Source organism: Lithobates pipiens, unplaced genomic scaffold (assembly GCF_037356315.1).
Source record: "Lithobates pipiens isolate NorthernLeopardFrog02 unplaced genomic scaffold, aLitPip1_a1.2 Scaffold_13, whole genome shotgun sequence".
NCBI lineage: Eukaryota > Metazoa > Chordata > Amphibia > Anura > Ranidae > Lithobates > Lithobates pipiens.
Genome location: NW_027507718.1, coordinates 245993246 through 246011250, shown reverse-complemented (window position 1 = coordinate 246011250; position 18005 = coordinate 245993246). Strand labels below are relative to the sequence as shown.

Sequence of the window (18005 nt, the reverse complement as noted above, 5' to 3'; positions counted from 1 at the left end):
CGTAAATTTTGTGAAAAAAATTCCTTTTTCTTTGTTTTTGTCATACATTTTTGCTAATTAGTAATTTTTCTTCATACATTTTGGCCAAAATTTATACTGCTACATATCTTTGGTAAAAAATAACCCATATTAGTATATATTAGTTGGTCTTTGTGAAAGTTATAGTCTACAAACTATGGGGCCAATCGCTGAAAATTTATCACATCTGATCAGGCCTTCAGTACATCAGGTGTATCTCATTTCTTGAGACACTAACAAGTCAGGAAAGTACAAATACCCCCAAATGACCCCTTTTTACAAAGTAGACATTCCAAGGTATTAGGTAAGTAGCATGATGAGTTTTTTTAAGTTGTCATTTTTTCCCACAATTCTTTGCAAAATGAAGATTTTTTTTGTTATTATTTTTTTTTTTTACAAAATTGTCATATTATCAGGTTATTTCTCACACACAACATATGCATACAACAAATTACACCCCAAAATACATTCTGCTACTCTTCCCGAGTATGGCGATACCACATGTGTGAGACTTTTACACAGCCTGGCCACATACAGAGCACCAACATTGATGTAGTACCTTCAGACGTTCTACGAGCAAAAATGACGCATCTCATTTCTCATCCACCTATTACACTTTTGAAGGCCCTGGAGTACCAGGACAATGGAATTGCCCATAAAATGACCCCATTTTGGAAAGCAAACACCCCAACGTATAATCTGTGAGGCATAATGAGTCTTTTGAATGGTTAATTTTTTTCCAGAAGTTTTTGGAATATGTGGAAAAAAATTAAAACGCATTTTTTTTTACACAAAATTGTCAATTTATGAGATATTTCTAACACATAGCATGTATATAGCAAAAATTACAACCCAAAACACATTCTGCTACTCTTCCCGAGTATGGCGATACCACATGTGTAGGACTTTTACACAGCCTGGCCACATAGAGAGGCCGAACATTGAAGTAGTACGTTCAGGCGTTCTAGGAGCATAAATGACACATCTCATTTGATTCCTACCCATCACACTTTTGAAGGTCCTGGACCACCAGGACAGTGAAATTACCCACAAAATGACCCAATTTTCGAAAGCAAACATCCCAACGTATATTCTATGAGACATGGGCTGCAAATAGGTACTGGGGTACTCTGATGGGCTGGAGATAGGTACTCTGGTACTCTGATGGCCTGGTGACAGGTACTCGGGTACTCTGATGGCCTGGTGACAGGTACTCGGGTACTTTGATGGCCTGGTGACAGGTACTCGGGTACTCTGATGGCCTGGTGACAGGTACTCGGGTACTCTGATGGCCTGGTGACAGGTACTCGTGTACTCTGATGGCCTGGTGACAGGTACTCGGGTACTCTGATGGCTTGGTGACTGGTATTTGGGTACTCTGAAGGGCAGTGACAGGTACTCATATGGTCTGTGACAGGTACTCGGGTACTGAGATGAACTGTGACAGGTACTCAGATGAACTGTGACAGGTGCTCGGGTACTCAGATGAACTGTGACAGGTACTTGGGTACTCAGATTAACTGTGACAGGTACTCGGGTACTGAGATGAACCGTGACAGGTACTCGGGTACTCTGATGGACCGTGACAGGTACTCGGGTACCCTGATGTGCCGTGACCGGTACTCGGGTACCCTGATGGGCCGTGACAGGTACTCGGGTACCCTGATGGGCCGTGACAGGTACTCGGGTACTCTGATGGGCCGTGACAGGTACTCGGGTACTCTGATGGGCCGTGACAGGTACTCGGGTACTCTGATGGGCCGTGACAGGTACTCGGGTACTCTGATGGGCCGTGACAGGTACTCGGGTACTCTGATGGGCCGTGACAGGTACTCGGGTACTCAGATGGACCAGGACAGGTACTCGGGTACTCAGATGGACCGGGACAGGTACTCGGGTACTCAGATGGACCGGGACAGGTACTCGGGTACTCAGATGGACTGGGACAGGTACTCGGGTACCCTGATGGGCTGTAACAGGTACTCGGGTACTCAGATGGACTGGGACAGGTACTCGGGTACTCAGATGGACTGTGACAGGTACTTGGGTACTCTGATGGGCTGTGACAGGTACTCAAATACTCTGATGGACTGTGACAGGTACTCTGATGGACTGTGATTGACAGGTACTGTGAGGGGTGGTGACAGGTCCTCTTTATTGCGGGGGGGGCAATCAGTGTGATTGGTGTACACTAAGCGGTAACGAGATGTTACCGCAATCTCCTCCTCACACACGATTAGTGTGTGAGGAGGAGAACAACCCGGTAACATCTCGTTACTGCGGTTTGTTTACATTTTAGTGATCGGCTGTGAAAGGATCACAGCCGATCACGTGGGTAAACAGCCGGCCAATGGCTATTTACCAGCGTCGGTGACGAGCAGTGTTCCCGGGGAACACGCCGCTACCGACGTGCACGCGCAGCGCGATCGTGCGAATGCCCCGTGCACAGCCGGGGTGTGACCATCTGTGATCGGCCGTGACTTCATCACGGCCGATCACGTGGTAAACAGCCATTACCAATGGCTGTTCACCCCCTTCGGTGGCGAGCGGTGTCTCCGTGACACGCCGCCACCGAAGAAACAGAGATGCGCGCGCACGATCGCGCGCATTCCCTGTTTAAACGGGAGGACGTCATATGACGGCCTCCCGCCACAATAGGTGCGCCGCCTGGCCGTCATTTGACGGCCGGCGGTCGGCATCTAGTTAAAGAAACTTTAAAAAACTTTTTTCCAGGGGTTAGGCAGCACCATCTTTACTATTGTTTTCTGATGGAGTGTATTTCTGATGGAGTGTATTTCCGCCCTTACATTGAGCACTTCCTGTACTGTCAACCGAGCCTCCTTCTCAATCCAACGTTTCTATGGCAACCCTGCTTCCCTGTTCATAGCTGACTTGTTTTATTTCATAGTATTTACTTGTGCCGATGTCTAATGTTTCCCTTTGCGCTGGCAGGACGGTAAAAAAAGTCCTGCTAGCAGCATCTTTGGAGCGGCGTATTTACCGCTACTTCACCGCTCCTACCCATTGAAATCAATGGGGCAGCGCGGTATACCGCCGGCAAAGTGCCGCTGCAGCGGTGCTTTGCAGGCGGTTTTAACCCTTTTCCAGCCGCTAGCAGGAGTTAAAACCGAATAGCGCCGCTAAAACGATGGAAAAGTGGAGCTAAAAATAGCGCCGCTTTACCGTCGATGCCCGCACTGCTCCAGTGTGAAAGGGGCCTTTACTTTTTTCTAAAGTGTGTATGCGGCATCTATCTTGAGCATGTTTGTAGTAGTCTTGTAAAATTATTATCCATGGATTACAAGTGCATTTTTTTCCCCCATAAAACTATTATGGTTGATGTAAATAGATACACATTTACATTCAGTTTTATATGCATTTCTGTGCATTTTTATGCTCGTATTTTTATGGGTCAAAAGGGAGAAGAACATTTGTTTTTTTGCTTAGTTTTTTTTCCTTTTAGTTATAATTTGTTTATGCACACATACATGCATTTTTTTGTGTTTGTGGGCACTGCAGAAAAATCTAGGAGCACCTCTGCCCTTTCAGAGACCTGCGTTGAACTATTCTGAATGTTAAAAATCAATATACCAGCCCATATAGCTTTAGGGCTACAGGGCAGCCACTCTGAGCAGAATCACGTATATAAAGGTGATTCTACATTTTCGGGTAGGGGGCACGTGCCGCCACCACACCAGCTGTACTGTGAATAGGCACAGCAGAAACTGATCAGCGGGTGTCGAGGAGGAAGACAGGACAGAGCTCTGCCTATGAAAACCATATGTAAAACCTATGTAAAAGTGGTGATTAAATACCACCAAAAGAATCTATATCTATCCCTATTATAGCTTTATTTGTATGACAGCTCAAGTGTCAGTTAAAGTGGATATAAACCCACTTTCATCCTTTCTAAACTACTGCAATATTGGTTATCTAGAAGGATAGACATGCCTCCTGCATGTATACTTATCTGTCAAATGTCTCCCCTCTCTCTGCTATGAGGCCCGAAAAACTGCAGATTTTGTGGGAGGGTCTGTTTTCCAGGGCTCAGTGAGTGGAGTCGTGATGTCAGTAGACTCCCCGCCCACCTCTACACTCCCCTTATCAACATGCATTTTCTCCTGTGTATTTCTTACACTGAACTTCTGCTATGATCACTAACATCCAGTCAAAACCCATAAAAGTCCCCACATGACTTCAGCATGCCAAATCATGCTGAGGTGGGGAATGGCCAATCCTTGCAGAGCTGCTGAAGAAAGGAGTGGGAGGGAATTAAAAAAAATAATGCATGTCTCTTAGGCTAGTGCACGAGATATGTAAATCACCTGTCAATCACAGCAAGGGGGAAGAACTGGCAAAGATTTCACAGTTTATCTGTTTTATTTCAATGAAAAAAGATATGAGGATTACTCAGAGCTGGATTAACTCTTTGTGGCAAGAGTGGGCACAGCTGATCTGAAATTCCATACTGCATACTACTCCATACTACTTCCATACTTCCATACAGACAAAAAAAATAAAAAATATTTGGGTTTACATCCACTTTAAGTAACGCTGTGCCAAAAAGCAAAAAAATGGCCTGGTCATGAAGGAGGGTAAATCTTGCATAGGGCAAGTGGATATACAAGCCATACATATACTACATAAACAAATGTTGTACATTTTTATTATGTAAAGAGGATATTGCATTAAACGGAAAAAAAAACATTATGTTACAGGTAACAGCTCGCTGTTTAATGAGACCACAGAAGCCCCCCTGGAATTCCTGAATACCACTGAGGATCTGGTAAATATCTTAAGTTAAAAAAGTGCTCTTACTATAGAAAAAAAATGCCGGTGCTTGACTGCCAAGAGCTAGGATGTTAAAGCAATGAAATTAGACATAAAGCAGAATTATCAGTCATTGTTGAATCTGCTAGGGCCCCATGCACATAGCACTTGGTCCTGTTCAGATCGGCACAGTGGTTCTGAAAAACGTGATATTTTTATTTTTCTGTCTATTACTACTCCCCAGGCTGAAACCTAGTTTATGGACTTTTCTATAAGGAACTTACAGCCAGCACTGAATCCTCCGCTCTTACCTATACAGTCTTTCATCCTATCTTTTAGCTCTTTGTGTACTCTGTCATTTTCCTTGTATGGAAAAGACTTCCTTTATTGATATAAAAAAGACTGGAAGGCTTTCTTATGTTAACAGAAAAGATTGAACCCAGATCCAATCACCTATTTTGTAAAGAGAGGCTGCAGTAGTAACTGACAGCTTTTTCTGTTGTTAATGCTGGATCTGCGCTTTTCACAAAAATATCAACTCACAGCCCCACACGCAAGCTTCTACTTTAGTCCCTCTCTCAAGAATGTCAGGAGGGTCTGAGCTCAGTTGTCTGAGAGAGACTAATGAAGCAGCTGGCTTGTGTTGTTGTAGGCTTGGGTTTTGTGACTGCACTCTTCCCCAGTGCAGTCCTTAACAACAACAAAAGCAGACAGTTACAACCATAGTCTCTATCCTCTGAAATAGTAGGTGACAGGTGGGCAGGTCTTAGCTCAGTTTTTCCTTTCAGTACAAATAAGGGTGGATACTGTGCAATATGATGGAGGGCTGTGAATGTTCTGTCTTGGCAGGTTTTGGAGGAAGCATGGGCAGGGATTATGAAGGCTCTGTAGAGCATACAGCCCAACAACCACTGCTTTGATATGAAGGCAAACAAGTGCTAAGTGCCCTGGTTCACAAAATGGATTCAAGAAGGATTTTCAACTTCTGGTGAAGTTTCTTATTCAGTGGTACACTTGTGAACCAGTACAGCAGGGAGCCACTAGCAATTTTTTTTAGAAACCACCAAATTCTGAAAGATCCAACAGAGAGTCTGTACTTATATACTGAATTGTTATATAAGGTATACAGTGATGTACAGGCATACCCCACTTTTAAGTACACAACGGGGTTTATTTACTAAAGCTGGAAAGTGCAAAATCAGGCTCACTTCTACATAGAAACCAATGAGCTTCCCGGTTTTATTACCAAAGCTTGATTGAACCAGCTGGGGTTAGAAGCTCATTGGTTTCTATGCAGAAGTGAGCCTGATTTTGCACTTTCCAGCTTTAGTAAATAAACCCCGTTGTGTACTTAAAAGTGGGGTATGCCTGTAAGTAACTCAGTTAAAATAAACAGAGTTACTTAACACAGTTACTTTAGAGGGTAACGATTGGTATATAAGGTAGAGACCTGCATATAGTAAATAAATGACAGCCCTACATGTTAGCTCACATATTTACTATATATTTTATGAGCTCTATATTATTATATTATTTTAGCTTTAAACCTTCTTTAACACTAGCACTGTTTAGGCCCAAATGTATGGTGCCAAAAATATAGCATTACAATTGGTAAACCTGTGATTTGTCAGCTCAGAGTTTGTCTCTTGCAGGAACCAAGTATTTTGGCAAAGAATAGTTATTCTTTCAGGGTGCTTGTACAGAATGTTAGCCAGTTTTATGGAAATCTTTTAAATTACATATGCATTTTATAATTCCTGGTTTTGGATTGGATTGCCGTGCTGCTGTGAGTACTTCTATGACATTACATATTCCAAATTAGGTGACATTTTTTTGAGCCAATCTTCTTCCTTACAGCACCACAACTACACTATTGACTGGTCATCTCTGAACAAAAAGCAATGTCTGAAATATGGAGGCCAGCTTGTTGGTAGCAGCTGTAACTTTGTTCCTGACATCGCTTTAATGTCTTTTATCCTGTTCCTTGGCACATACACATGTTCTATGGCTTTAAAAAAGTTCAAAACCAGCCGCTACTTTCCAACCACAGTGAGTATCTGAAAGAATTTTAAAAAGATAAAGGTATAAATACAAGTATTATACAGATTTATGATCTAATTGCTGCTATGCAAACATGCCTGGAAATTAATGAATTATTACATCTTTTTGAGATAATGGTTTATTACAGATATGACAAAAGTTTTTTTGAACCTATATTTCATGTGCAGCAATGAGGACGACAATTTACAGCAGTATACGCATTTCGATAACACCAACAGTACACATATAATGTGGTTTTAACAACAATCTATATATAAATATATTTTGAAGCAGTCTACACTTTAATATGATGATGATGATAGCACTACACAAATATGCTAAAAACACTCAAAACCCTATAATGTGAATATGCCAGCAGCACTTTTATGATGTAATGATGACAGCAGTGATCATATGTTATAATGACAGCAGTGTACATTTAATATAACCGCAGCCCCTACATACTTTAAAATGTGTAATTATAGCAAGATCCCATAATAATAATAGGAGAGGTAAAGTTATAGATATTCAAATCACATCTCTTAGTTAGTAACAACAACTAAGTTCAACTTAAAATATTAAGAGTCCCATTGCACAGTGTAAAATAAGTGCTCTTATAACAAATCAGTCTCTCTCCACTTCTTCTTTCACCAGTGTTCCACCATGAGTAACAGTCTAATGCACTCACCACAATTACTTGAGCCCTTTAAAATGAAGGTCAAAAGCATGAACAAAATCCAACTGCCCATTCCAGCCGGTGGTGATCTCTCTTCACAAGTACACCTTCCCCAGTAAGACTGATGACCCCTCTCAAGGGATAACCATAAGGAGCAAAAAAAAAAAAAAGATGTGAATACTATCATAGTGCAGTATTTATTAAAAGTGGTAGAATGCCCATAAGATACAAACTATTTTCACTCACATTTCATGGTGCTCAGTCTCTCTGTACCAATATGCAGCTAGCGTTTCCACACCTCTACATGTTTTTCTGATACAGTATCCTCAGGGAGCTTCCTGAGGATGCTGTATCAGTGTAAAATGTGGAGGCGGTAACATGATCATCATATTCGGTACGCAAGGTGATGTAATATCCGGTTCTGGCATTTGGAAAGCACACCTACTCCATTGAGAGGAGCCGATGGTGTGGAAACGCAGGCTTTGCATATTGGTGCAGAGAGATTGAGTTAAATGATTATTTGAAGTGAAGGAACACTTGAAGGGTCAGCTTCACAGCAACCAATAATCACAGAATAATTTACGTTATTACTTATATTAAAAGGAGTAGATGCCCACTATTTATGCCCTGCATTACATTTTCCTGCACCTATGGCCTATATTTGCCCCTCACAAAATGTGGAAGTGCTGCAAGTATCCCACAGTGAAAATTACCCAAATATGAATGGAGGCTTGGGATAAAGGATCTCAATATCATTTAAAATAGCATCTATTGAATGGTGTGGAATACAAGGGTGGCAGTTACTGTAGAGGGTACAAGCCCAGCTGTGGTGTAAAGGTCTGTCTTGCTCAAGTCTTATTTGGGCAGGGCAACAATGATTCCTCTTTCTTTTTAGTATTTTCGAGTTTAGCTGTAAATAGATGATTTGTGTGAAAAATACAAAACAATCCAAACACATCTAATCTAAGAGTCTGAATCTTGAAATCATGCAACTCTAAAATATATATTTTTGTGGGGAGAATTGTTTTTTTTTGTGGAAATGTATATATCCTGTCTTTATTCCTTTTTTCCTGTGTTTATCTGGGTTCATTTAAAGTCTCAGTTTCCTGCTGTGTGTGTGATCCAGCAAGTGATCCCAGTACCCTGCCTTGTGGAAATGTGTGTGATCATGCAGGGCATTGTGAGACTACGGAAGCAGAACATCTATTCATATTACCTGTAGTCGCTTAATTAAAGTATCAGGTTATTGAAAATTCACTCAAGTAAACTCTTCCAGACATCAGAATATTTTTTTTTGAGGTCAGCAAAATGGAAATTGTAGCTTGGTTTGAGAAGGTTTGAACCGAACTATAGCTAAAACACATAGAATAAGGTGTATTTTTAATATCCCTTTGTTTTATCTTAGCATATTTATTTTTTATATCCATGTGTTTTATCTTAGCAGATGTATTTTTAATATCCCTTTGTAAGCCCCAAGCTATGATATATTTAACTTGCTTACTGTAGGATTCCCTGATAGTTTAACTTACCACATAATGAACAGTATTGTGACAGAAGCAAAACTTCTTGGCTCCACAACAAAACCTATATAGGGCCCTCTGGCTCTCCGGTCTATATTGGTTATTCCTACCAGTTAGACCTTTATCATTGTAATGCAGTAAAAACTTTTAAATCATTCTGGCAGAATTCAGTTAGTCCTATACTTCCCCAAGTTATATTCTAACTGATTAAACCTTTATATATTCAGTCACGGTGGCCTTCAAGACATGTATGCTAATGTGTGCTAATGGGTCTCTCAGCACTCAATACTCATTTCAATATAAATCCAAACATGTACCTGTATCTCAGAATTTATTCTGCTTTAAATATAATGATTGAACTTACGCTTTGATATTTATCTCTGGGTCTTTTTCATACTATAGGCCAGAAAACTGATCAGTGACTTTGCCATCATTTTATCCATTTTCATTTTCTGTGGAATTGATGCTCTTGTTGGAGTTGATACACCAAAGTTGATTGTCCCAAGTGAATTCAAGGTGAGTACAATAAATCAAGTATACAGCCTACAAATGTAATATATTTTAGTAGAGGTCTTTAAATAGAACATTACTTGCAAAGAAAAAGAGTTTGATACTCACAAAATATTTTGCCAGAGCAGAATCAATCATTTGAACCAGACCAAGCTAAACTGTTCACTTTACTAAATGTACAACTTTTTCCCTTTAAGCCAACAAGTCCCAACCGAGGCTGGTTTGTCCCACCCTTTGGAGGAAACCCTTGGTGGGTGTATCTGGCTGCTGCTCTGCCTGCTTTACTTGTTACCATCTTAATCTTCATGGACCAACAGATTACAGGTGTCATCGTCAACAGGAAGGAACACAAGCTAAAGGTGCATCTTTAATATTGGCTCACCACATTTCTTCACTTCTCTGTCAGAGAGACCACTAAAATATTAAACAGCATGCTACAGACACCATTTATTTATTTATAGTCAGTTACAGAACTGTTTCCAAGCAGGCAGCAGGATTATATTACTGAAAATTTCACCAGGAGTTTGCAATTCCATCCATCTTTACTTTTGCTCTATGCAAACACCTCTTATTACCTGGCATAGTGAAATCCAGGATACAGGTTAATGGAAAACTACTACTGTTTTCACTGGTGTCCAGGGTAGTGCTAGCAAAATACACTGTATTCTTTCTTGTCTAATCTCAGATTTTCAATGCAGTCAGCAGTGTATGTTTATGTCCCTTAACTTTGTCCTCTGAAAATAGTGTATGCAGATAGTGATGTAGAAGTATCTTCAGCATACACTGAAGGCAGGGGAAGCAATTTAAGATGGAAGCATTCATTGCTGGTCTCTCACACTAGCCCCATTAATGCTGAACTCTATACATGTAAGGGAGCTATTCTATCTGCCAATATATTTTGTTGATATGGCCATCCACCCCTGAGATTTACTCTGCCCTGCCATACAACACAGCCCTGTCTGGCAGGTCAGGAGACCTGATTTTTCTCTGCTGCTTGTTACCCATGTCTTGTCCCTCCCCCAGCCTGTGATTGGACAGTGAAATGAGAAGCAGCAGACTGATGAACTCTTCTCTCTGTCACTTTGCTCTCTTCTCCTCTAAGTATGCTGCACAGGATCACTGCAGGACAGTCATGTGCTGCTACTGCCTCTTCTAGTCTGTAAAGGCAACTGCAAGAGGCTAATACCAGGTCAAATTGATACCTATGTTGCTTTCATCAAAAAACAATTCATGTTTTAATAAAGAATACAGGGTTTTACCTAATATCTTCCAGGAGTCTAGCTTTAAAAGATTCTTCTTAGCTAAAAACGATATGTCATATGTTTGCAGGAGTAGTTCAGCAGACATCCCGATGATCTTCTATAGCCTATATACGGTAGATAGCATAAAAACACAAGCAAATATTTGATATTCAAGACAATTTCAATCTGTTTTTTACTTATCCCCTATATTAATATACGATAAATCAGATTTAAAGTGTTATTGTATATTTCATTATCATTAAACGTGTGAAATGTTATGTTTTGCATACCTCATAGGAATCTAAAATAATATTTAAAAAAAAGAAAATGTCTCAACTTTACTTCTGAACAAATTCAGATCCATACATATATTCTCATAGATCAGTCAAGTATCACATGCACTTCAAATGAGGCTCTGTCAAGTGCAGTGATTGTCCTGGTTCAGCAGTGTGGAACTGACATGTTGTGAGGTCTTAACTTGTTGTGCTCAGTGGAAGACCTTCCTTCTCCGTTCCCCAGATCTCTTTCAATGCAAATTAGTGATTTTAGCCTATTGTAAATTCACAGGTCATAAAGAGTAATTCACTGCAATCCTGACATTGTTCTGGTTAGAATAATAATGTCTTTTTTTTCCGCTGTTCAAAAAATTCATTCACTTCCCCGAAATTCCTATATGTGCAATGTTATCCATTACTTCCTGAATTCTCAGATGTCTCCTGTGAATTACCCCTTGCAATTTGTAGTGGTAGTCTATCAATGGAACAATAGCTGCATATGGCAAGACCCTGCATTCATGACATATGAGTAGTCATTATATCTCCACAATCACTGCACAGATACTACTTAACATGGTGTCTTGTTGGCAGACATACATTTATGCGAACTGGTGTTTCTGCTGTTGTGACCACATAAGTAATATTGACCTGATTATTTCACTTTAATTAAACAATTCATCTGTCTTCATTCCTAGAAAGGAGCTGGGTACCATCTGGACCTGTTTTGGGTGGCTGTTCTGATGATTATATGCTCTTTCATGGCTCTTCCTTGGTATGTGGCTGCAACTGTCATCTCCATTGCCCACATCGACAGCTTGAAAATGGAAACTGAGACATCAGCCCCAGGAGAGCAACCTAAGTTCTTGGGAGTAAGGTACTACTGAAAAATAAATACACACAATGGTGGGCAAAGGCTACATTTGGGCAAAAAACAGCTTGAGCCTTATATAGCTTCTGTCTTTCATCATCTGTCCTCTTGTCCGAATGTGGTATATTTTCTATATGTTGATTACCATCCTTTTCTGAACACCTTCTGAACCAGCTCTTCCCTCACTGATATTAAAGTTACCAAAAATATCTATACCATTGTCAACAGGCTCACTCATGGCACAGAACCAGTAAGACATAATAGTTAGCGTTATGGTCTGATCTCTCTACAGATTATTGTTGAAGGACAAGTCTCCTCCAATATTCCCTTGATGATTCCTTCTGCCTTTTACGACCTTGGTGCAGCTACAGAGTCCAGGCGCAGTGTGCCTGTTCTTGAACTGTGTGTGTGCAGGTATTGCTTAAGACACTACCCTGCCCTAGGTACATTTAAATAATATCACTGTTATGTTTCAACACCAATGAATTGCAAGAATTAGCAAGAACTAGTCCCTATAATGCGCTATTAAAGACATCATGAGGTCTGCTAAAGTCACTGTTACTTTTAAACTGCATGAACTGCTAAACAGGACAAAGCAAAGATTGTTTCATGCTTCCTGAACTTCAAAGAGCCTTATGACTTCTTTGTACATCCTCTGCACCCCCTTTCCTCTACATTTTTTTTTGCTGAGGTTAAACATAACATTTCAGAGTAGGGGAACAAATTAAAAACATACATTTAAAAAAAAAGGAGAAAAAAAAAAGGAAAAACCTTTAACAATTTGTAAGTATTAGGAATTCCTGCTACCCCTCTAAGCAACTGCCCTAGGCACCCACCATGGGTGGCATTGTGGTGAATACAGCCTATTGGTTTTCTTTTTTTTTTTAGTTAATAACTACCCCAGGGGAATTTAGAGTGGAGCAGACAGAATCTGGAGCTTTGCATGCCAACCGATCAGCTTTGGGTGTTCATTTTCAAAGCTTAACTGAACAAGCTGAAGCTAGAAGCTGATTACTGTGCACAACTGCTTCAAACTCTATCTAGTTTTAGAAAATGTACCAAACTAATTTATCGACTAAAATTGTGTATACTGTATAGTGTATACTCTATAGTATTGACAACCATTTAGTTAATTTTTAATTTCTCTTAATGTTTTATTTAAAGTCCTTTGGATGTATTTAAGATGTATATATATCCAAAACATTTCTTACATTTGAAATATGTTAACATTCCTGCCCATTTATCGTTTGCTCTCCGTGTCCCATTGGGGAGAATTCTCTTTACGTTCTGCCCCAGAGACACAACAGAAACTACACAAAGTGACAGGAATTACACACTTAGTAAAGCGCTGCGCAAAATGTTGGCGATATATAAATCTTGTATAATAATATTATACAACTGTCAAAGGGACATGTTTCCATTGAGAGATTCCCCCTCACCATTCTCCCTGGTGACAGCCCTCATATTTTGGATTTCTCTTTACTTTCTGTCTTAGTGACAGTGGTTAGAAGTACAAAGAGAGAAAAATGGGGGCACAAACAGCAATAAAAACTTAACGGTGGTTTAAACCTTTACCCACTCTATCCAACATTAGGGAAAATGGCTCTCCATGTTCTTTAATTTGCCACATTTTCTCTGTTAATGATTTTAATGACATACAAAGTTGCAGAACAGAGTGTTAACCATTTACTGTTTGTTGCAGGGAGCAGCGAGTTACAGGTATTATGGTGTTCTTACTGACTGGTATATCTGTCTTCATGGCACCCATATTAAAGGTAACTATAGAAAGCATATGTGTCATTTTAACAAGTGCATATAACAAAATCCATTTTCCTTAAATGTGGTGGCTGCATAATAATTTTTTTAAGGCTTTTTTTTTTCCTGTTAGATACATTAGCAGATTTAGTTTCACTTTGCTAATACATTAAATCTGAACTCTAATGCCACGTACAGACGATCGGATTTTCCAACAACACAAATTCTGGATTTTTTTCCAATGGATGTTGGCTGAAACATGTCTTGCATACACACGGTCACACAAATGTTGTCGGAAATTCCGAACGTCAACAACGCGGTGATGTACAACAAATATGAGGAGCCGAGAAAAAATAAGTTCAATAGCCAGTGAGGCTCTTCTGCTTGATTCAGAGCATGTGGGGAATTTTGTGCATCGGAATTGTCTACACAGGGTCGGAATTTACGACAATGGATTTTGTTGTCGGAAATTTTGACATAGACATAGTTAATAAGTAAAAGCTTACAAATGATCATTCCACTGTTAAAATATTCTCCCTACGATTGATGTCACATGAACGATCCTGTTGGTGAAAACGCGCCAGTGACAGGATCGCTAAAAGACCATTTACATTTTGCTATGGAGTTGCTCTGGCCCACCAGTGTGATGTCTCTTTATTTACCATTCCCTTGTTAGCAAGTATGATTTTTCAGCGTTCTGGGACAGCGAGGGTAAGTGAAAACTGGGTGATTAAACAAGCAGTGGAAACACCTAGTGGTCATGGCCCTAACAGAACCACAAACAACAATAAAGAAAACAAAAATGAGCGATGATAAAATAAAAAAAATTTCTAACCTGTACAAGTCATCGGTAATTAAAGTAGAACTATAGACAAAACTATTTTTTTCATTTTGGGTAGAGAACAGGAAGGTTATAACCTAGTGATTCTCAACCAGGGTTCCGTGGAACCCTAGGGTTCCTCCAGAGGTTGCTAGGGGTTCCTTCAGCATTGTGCAATTTCTGCCTCTCAGATAAGTTCCCACTCACACCATCGATCTTTTTATCTGAAAGGAGGTAATTCTTCCCAATGACCACAAGTGTAAGGACCATTCTTCCCACTGACCATCACACTAATGTATCATGAGTTGTAGATTTCAAATTTTTCCCGAGAGCAGAGAACTATTCAAAGGGTTCATCTATGTTGAAAAGGTTGAGAAAGACTGTTATAACCCCTGTAAGGTATATTATTGTTCATATTGGAAGATTTCCCCTCTATTACTTTTTTGAGGACAACCCAAAATTTGGGATTTTCATTTACTTCCACTTAAAAGGACACATAGAGAGGGTGAATCTCCCTTATGGGGACACAGATTGCAATAAAAACTGCCAGGTCTTCTAACCCATCTCCCCTCTATCCAAAAAAAGTTTTGCCTTTAGTTTTATTTTAAATTGTGTATCTGTCTACCTCTACTTAGCGATTGTTTTGTTTCGTTCTGTTGTGTTGTTTTGTGTTTTTATTTTTAAGAATACTTGGAAAATAATAAATTAAATGATAAAAAAAAAAAAGAACTCTGAGATTTTATTATAAAGACAGGGAAGGAACGAACATGTGCCGTTTAGATAGGGAACAGTGAATGAGCTGACACTGCCATCTAATGGCGTCTCTAATGGTTGCGCAACATACTAAAACAGTAACAAAGTCTCAGCAATCTTCTATAGTTTTAGAAATTTTAGAAATCATTTTAAACTGCCATTCTTTATGTGACCTATGTAATAGTAAAAAAATAAATAAAAAAATAAAAAAGAAAAGAAAAATTCTGGCTAAGGAACATATAATATAATTAAATGTATCTGACGTGTTCTATACAGCTTTGTTGCCAAGGTCCCAGGGATTTGGCAAGAGGCTTAATTAACTTATTGTGAAAAGTAATTTCTGCTTCAGTTGGGAACTAGTGATCTCACAGAACACAGAGAGCACTAATGAGATGCCATCGAAATTAGAACTTGCTGATCAAAGGGTGAACTTTAATTCCATTTTAAAGTGGTCTTCTAGTGAGTGTGTTTTTTTTTTTGAATTGTAGATATAAACTAACAGAGTTTTTCAATGTTTTTGTTCCTAATTGGGCTTGAATTAATTTTTTTTTTTTGGAAGCAAAAGGGCACAAAACTTATGGATGATCATTTCAAGCAAAACATATATTTTCTGCTATAATAATTGTTCTACTTGGGGAAAAGTCATCATTCAATTGTGATCAAGCCATTTTGTCACTTGACCTGACATATGTTATTCACTGTTCAGTGGATGACGATGTTGCAAAGCGAGATGGGGTTGATTTACTAAAGGAAAATAGACTGTGCACTTTGCTTCAGAACTTAGTAAATGAGGCAAAGCTTCACTTTGAATATCCAATCACATGCAGGGGAAGTTAAAAAAACACAGCATTTTTGCTTGCACATGATTGGATGATGGAAGTTAATTTACTAAGCTCTGGATCAACAGCACTTGCGGAGTTCAACTGCAAAGTGCACAGTCTATTTGCCTTTAGTAAATCAACCCCAATATATGACAATTGCTTTTTGCACCACTAACAAGAAAGACCCTTCCCACACGTTCTGATTTTTATTACCAAAATTATTTTTGTATGTATGCCATAATATGTGATAAACAGTGATTAGCTCATGCTATTAACAGATAATGAAAATGTGTTTGTAATCATCAGAACTCCTTTGTATTACCAGAATGTATTTTTTTGTGACAACGTTTTCACTAGTGAGAGAAAATTTCTCCACGTACACATGACCAAAAAAAATATATATATCCTATAATAATGTCCTAAGGCCATTATTGTCAGAAGGGCAAAAGTCAAAAGTTTTAACCCTTTTCCATTACAAAAATAAAAAACATTTCTTTATTAAATAAAATTGTTATAATTGACTGCTTTATTTAATGGTAAGGTCTCAGGAGCAAAGCCCTCCTAACTCTATTATATTGTAACTGTGCTGCCCCCCCCCCTCCTTTATAATGTAAAGCGTTGCACACACTGTTGACTCTGTATACATCTTATATAATAATAATAGTTCGGTATATTAGCTATAATACATTGATCTAACATTTTTGTATTTTATATTTTTCTAGTTTATCCCCATGCCTGTCCTGTATGGTGTCTTCTTATACATGGGAGTGGCTTCACTTAATGGTGTACAGGTATGTCATTAGTCCCATTTTAGAACGTATGTTTATTGTAGCCTGAAACCCTGAATTTTACAGCCTTTATGTTTCTTAACTTTCATTTATTTGCTCATCAATTGATCAAATAAGTTACAATTTGATGCTCAAAGGTGTAGAAGTCTTGATCTCTACAGAGGTCAGGGAAACATTCCTTCATTCTTTGTTCATGAAAGCATAATCTTTTTTAGTAGAGGTTAGAAAACCTGTATGTACAACTGGGAGAAAAGGAAAATTAACACATTTTAAGTCTATCAAAAAGATATCAGGTTATACTGATGTGACAATTAAAAAAAAAGTATTGAGACAGCTACGTAACATTCTCACCATTTGAGTCATGTGACCATCACCATGACATCCATCCATTGCCCAGAAGGTCACTTTTTTTATAACATTCTTTTTCATATTTATTTCTATTTACTGTAGTTCATGGACCGCCTGAAGTTGCTTTTGATGCCTGCCAAGCACCAGCCGGACTTCATTTATTTACGTCACGTTCCTCTACGCAGGGTGCATCTGTTCACATTTATTCAGATTGTATGTCTAGCGCTGCTTTGGATCCTAAAATCTACAGTGGCAGCTATTGTATTCCCAGTAATGGTGAGTTCATATAAAAGATATAACTATAAGGCAGCAAAGTGTGTCAAACTGCATGGCCAGTTTCTTTGAATCCTTCGTTTAAAGAAATCTTTATGTTTTTAGATAAAAAGGAAGTTAGTTTTGAGCCTGTCAGCTCTCAAAAATATTATGTTATTCCATTTATGTGGTTGTGAGTATAGCCAAAATAGCTTATTAAGTTGGATTGATCTAAAATAGCAATTAAAATTATGGGTCACCATCTTTCTTTTTTGGACCTATGGAGAATCAAGCGTGTATTCACTGACTCTAACTTTGCAATAAAATACTGATATTATGTACAGTGCCTTGCAAAAGTATTCACCCCCTTTGGCATTTTATGTGTTTTGTTGCCTCACAACCTGGAATTAACATGGATTGTTTGAGGATTTGCATCATTTAATTTACAAAACCTGCCCACAACTTTGACAATGTTTTTTTTTTTTTTTATCGTGAAGCAAACAACAAATAGACCAAAATTACAGAAAAAGTCAATGTGTATAACTATTCA

The 18005-nt window shown here is 38.9% G+C and overlaps 1 protein-coding gene across 13 annotated transcripts in view; it reads left to right on the top strand.

Annotated features, from left to right (window-relative positions):
* The window catches only part of SLC4A4 (solute carrier family 4 member 4), a 310000-nt gene that overhangs the window by 264411 nt on the left and 27584 nt on the right, over positions 1–18005 (top strand). For all 13 annotated transcript variants that reach the window (XM_077476447.1, XM_077476449.1, XM_077476455.1 and 10 more), the window contains 8 exons: positions 4737–4804; positions 6646–6837; positions 9427–9540; positions 9732–9893; positions 11746–11924; positions 13621–13693; positions 16790–16858; positions 17306–17479. In XM_077476447.1, the coding sequence (XP_077332573.1) occupies positions 4737–4804; positions 6646–6837; positions 9427–9540; positions 9732–9893; positions 11746–11924; positions 13621–13693; positions 16790–16858; positions 17306–17479 (1031 nt within the window). The remainder of the gene's footprint in view (positions 1–4736; positions 4805–6645; positions 6838–9426; positions 9541–9731; positions 9894–11745; positions 11925–13620; positions 13694–16789; positions 16859–17305; positions 17480–18005) is intronic.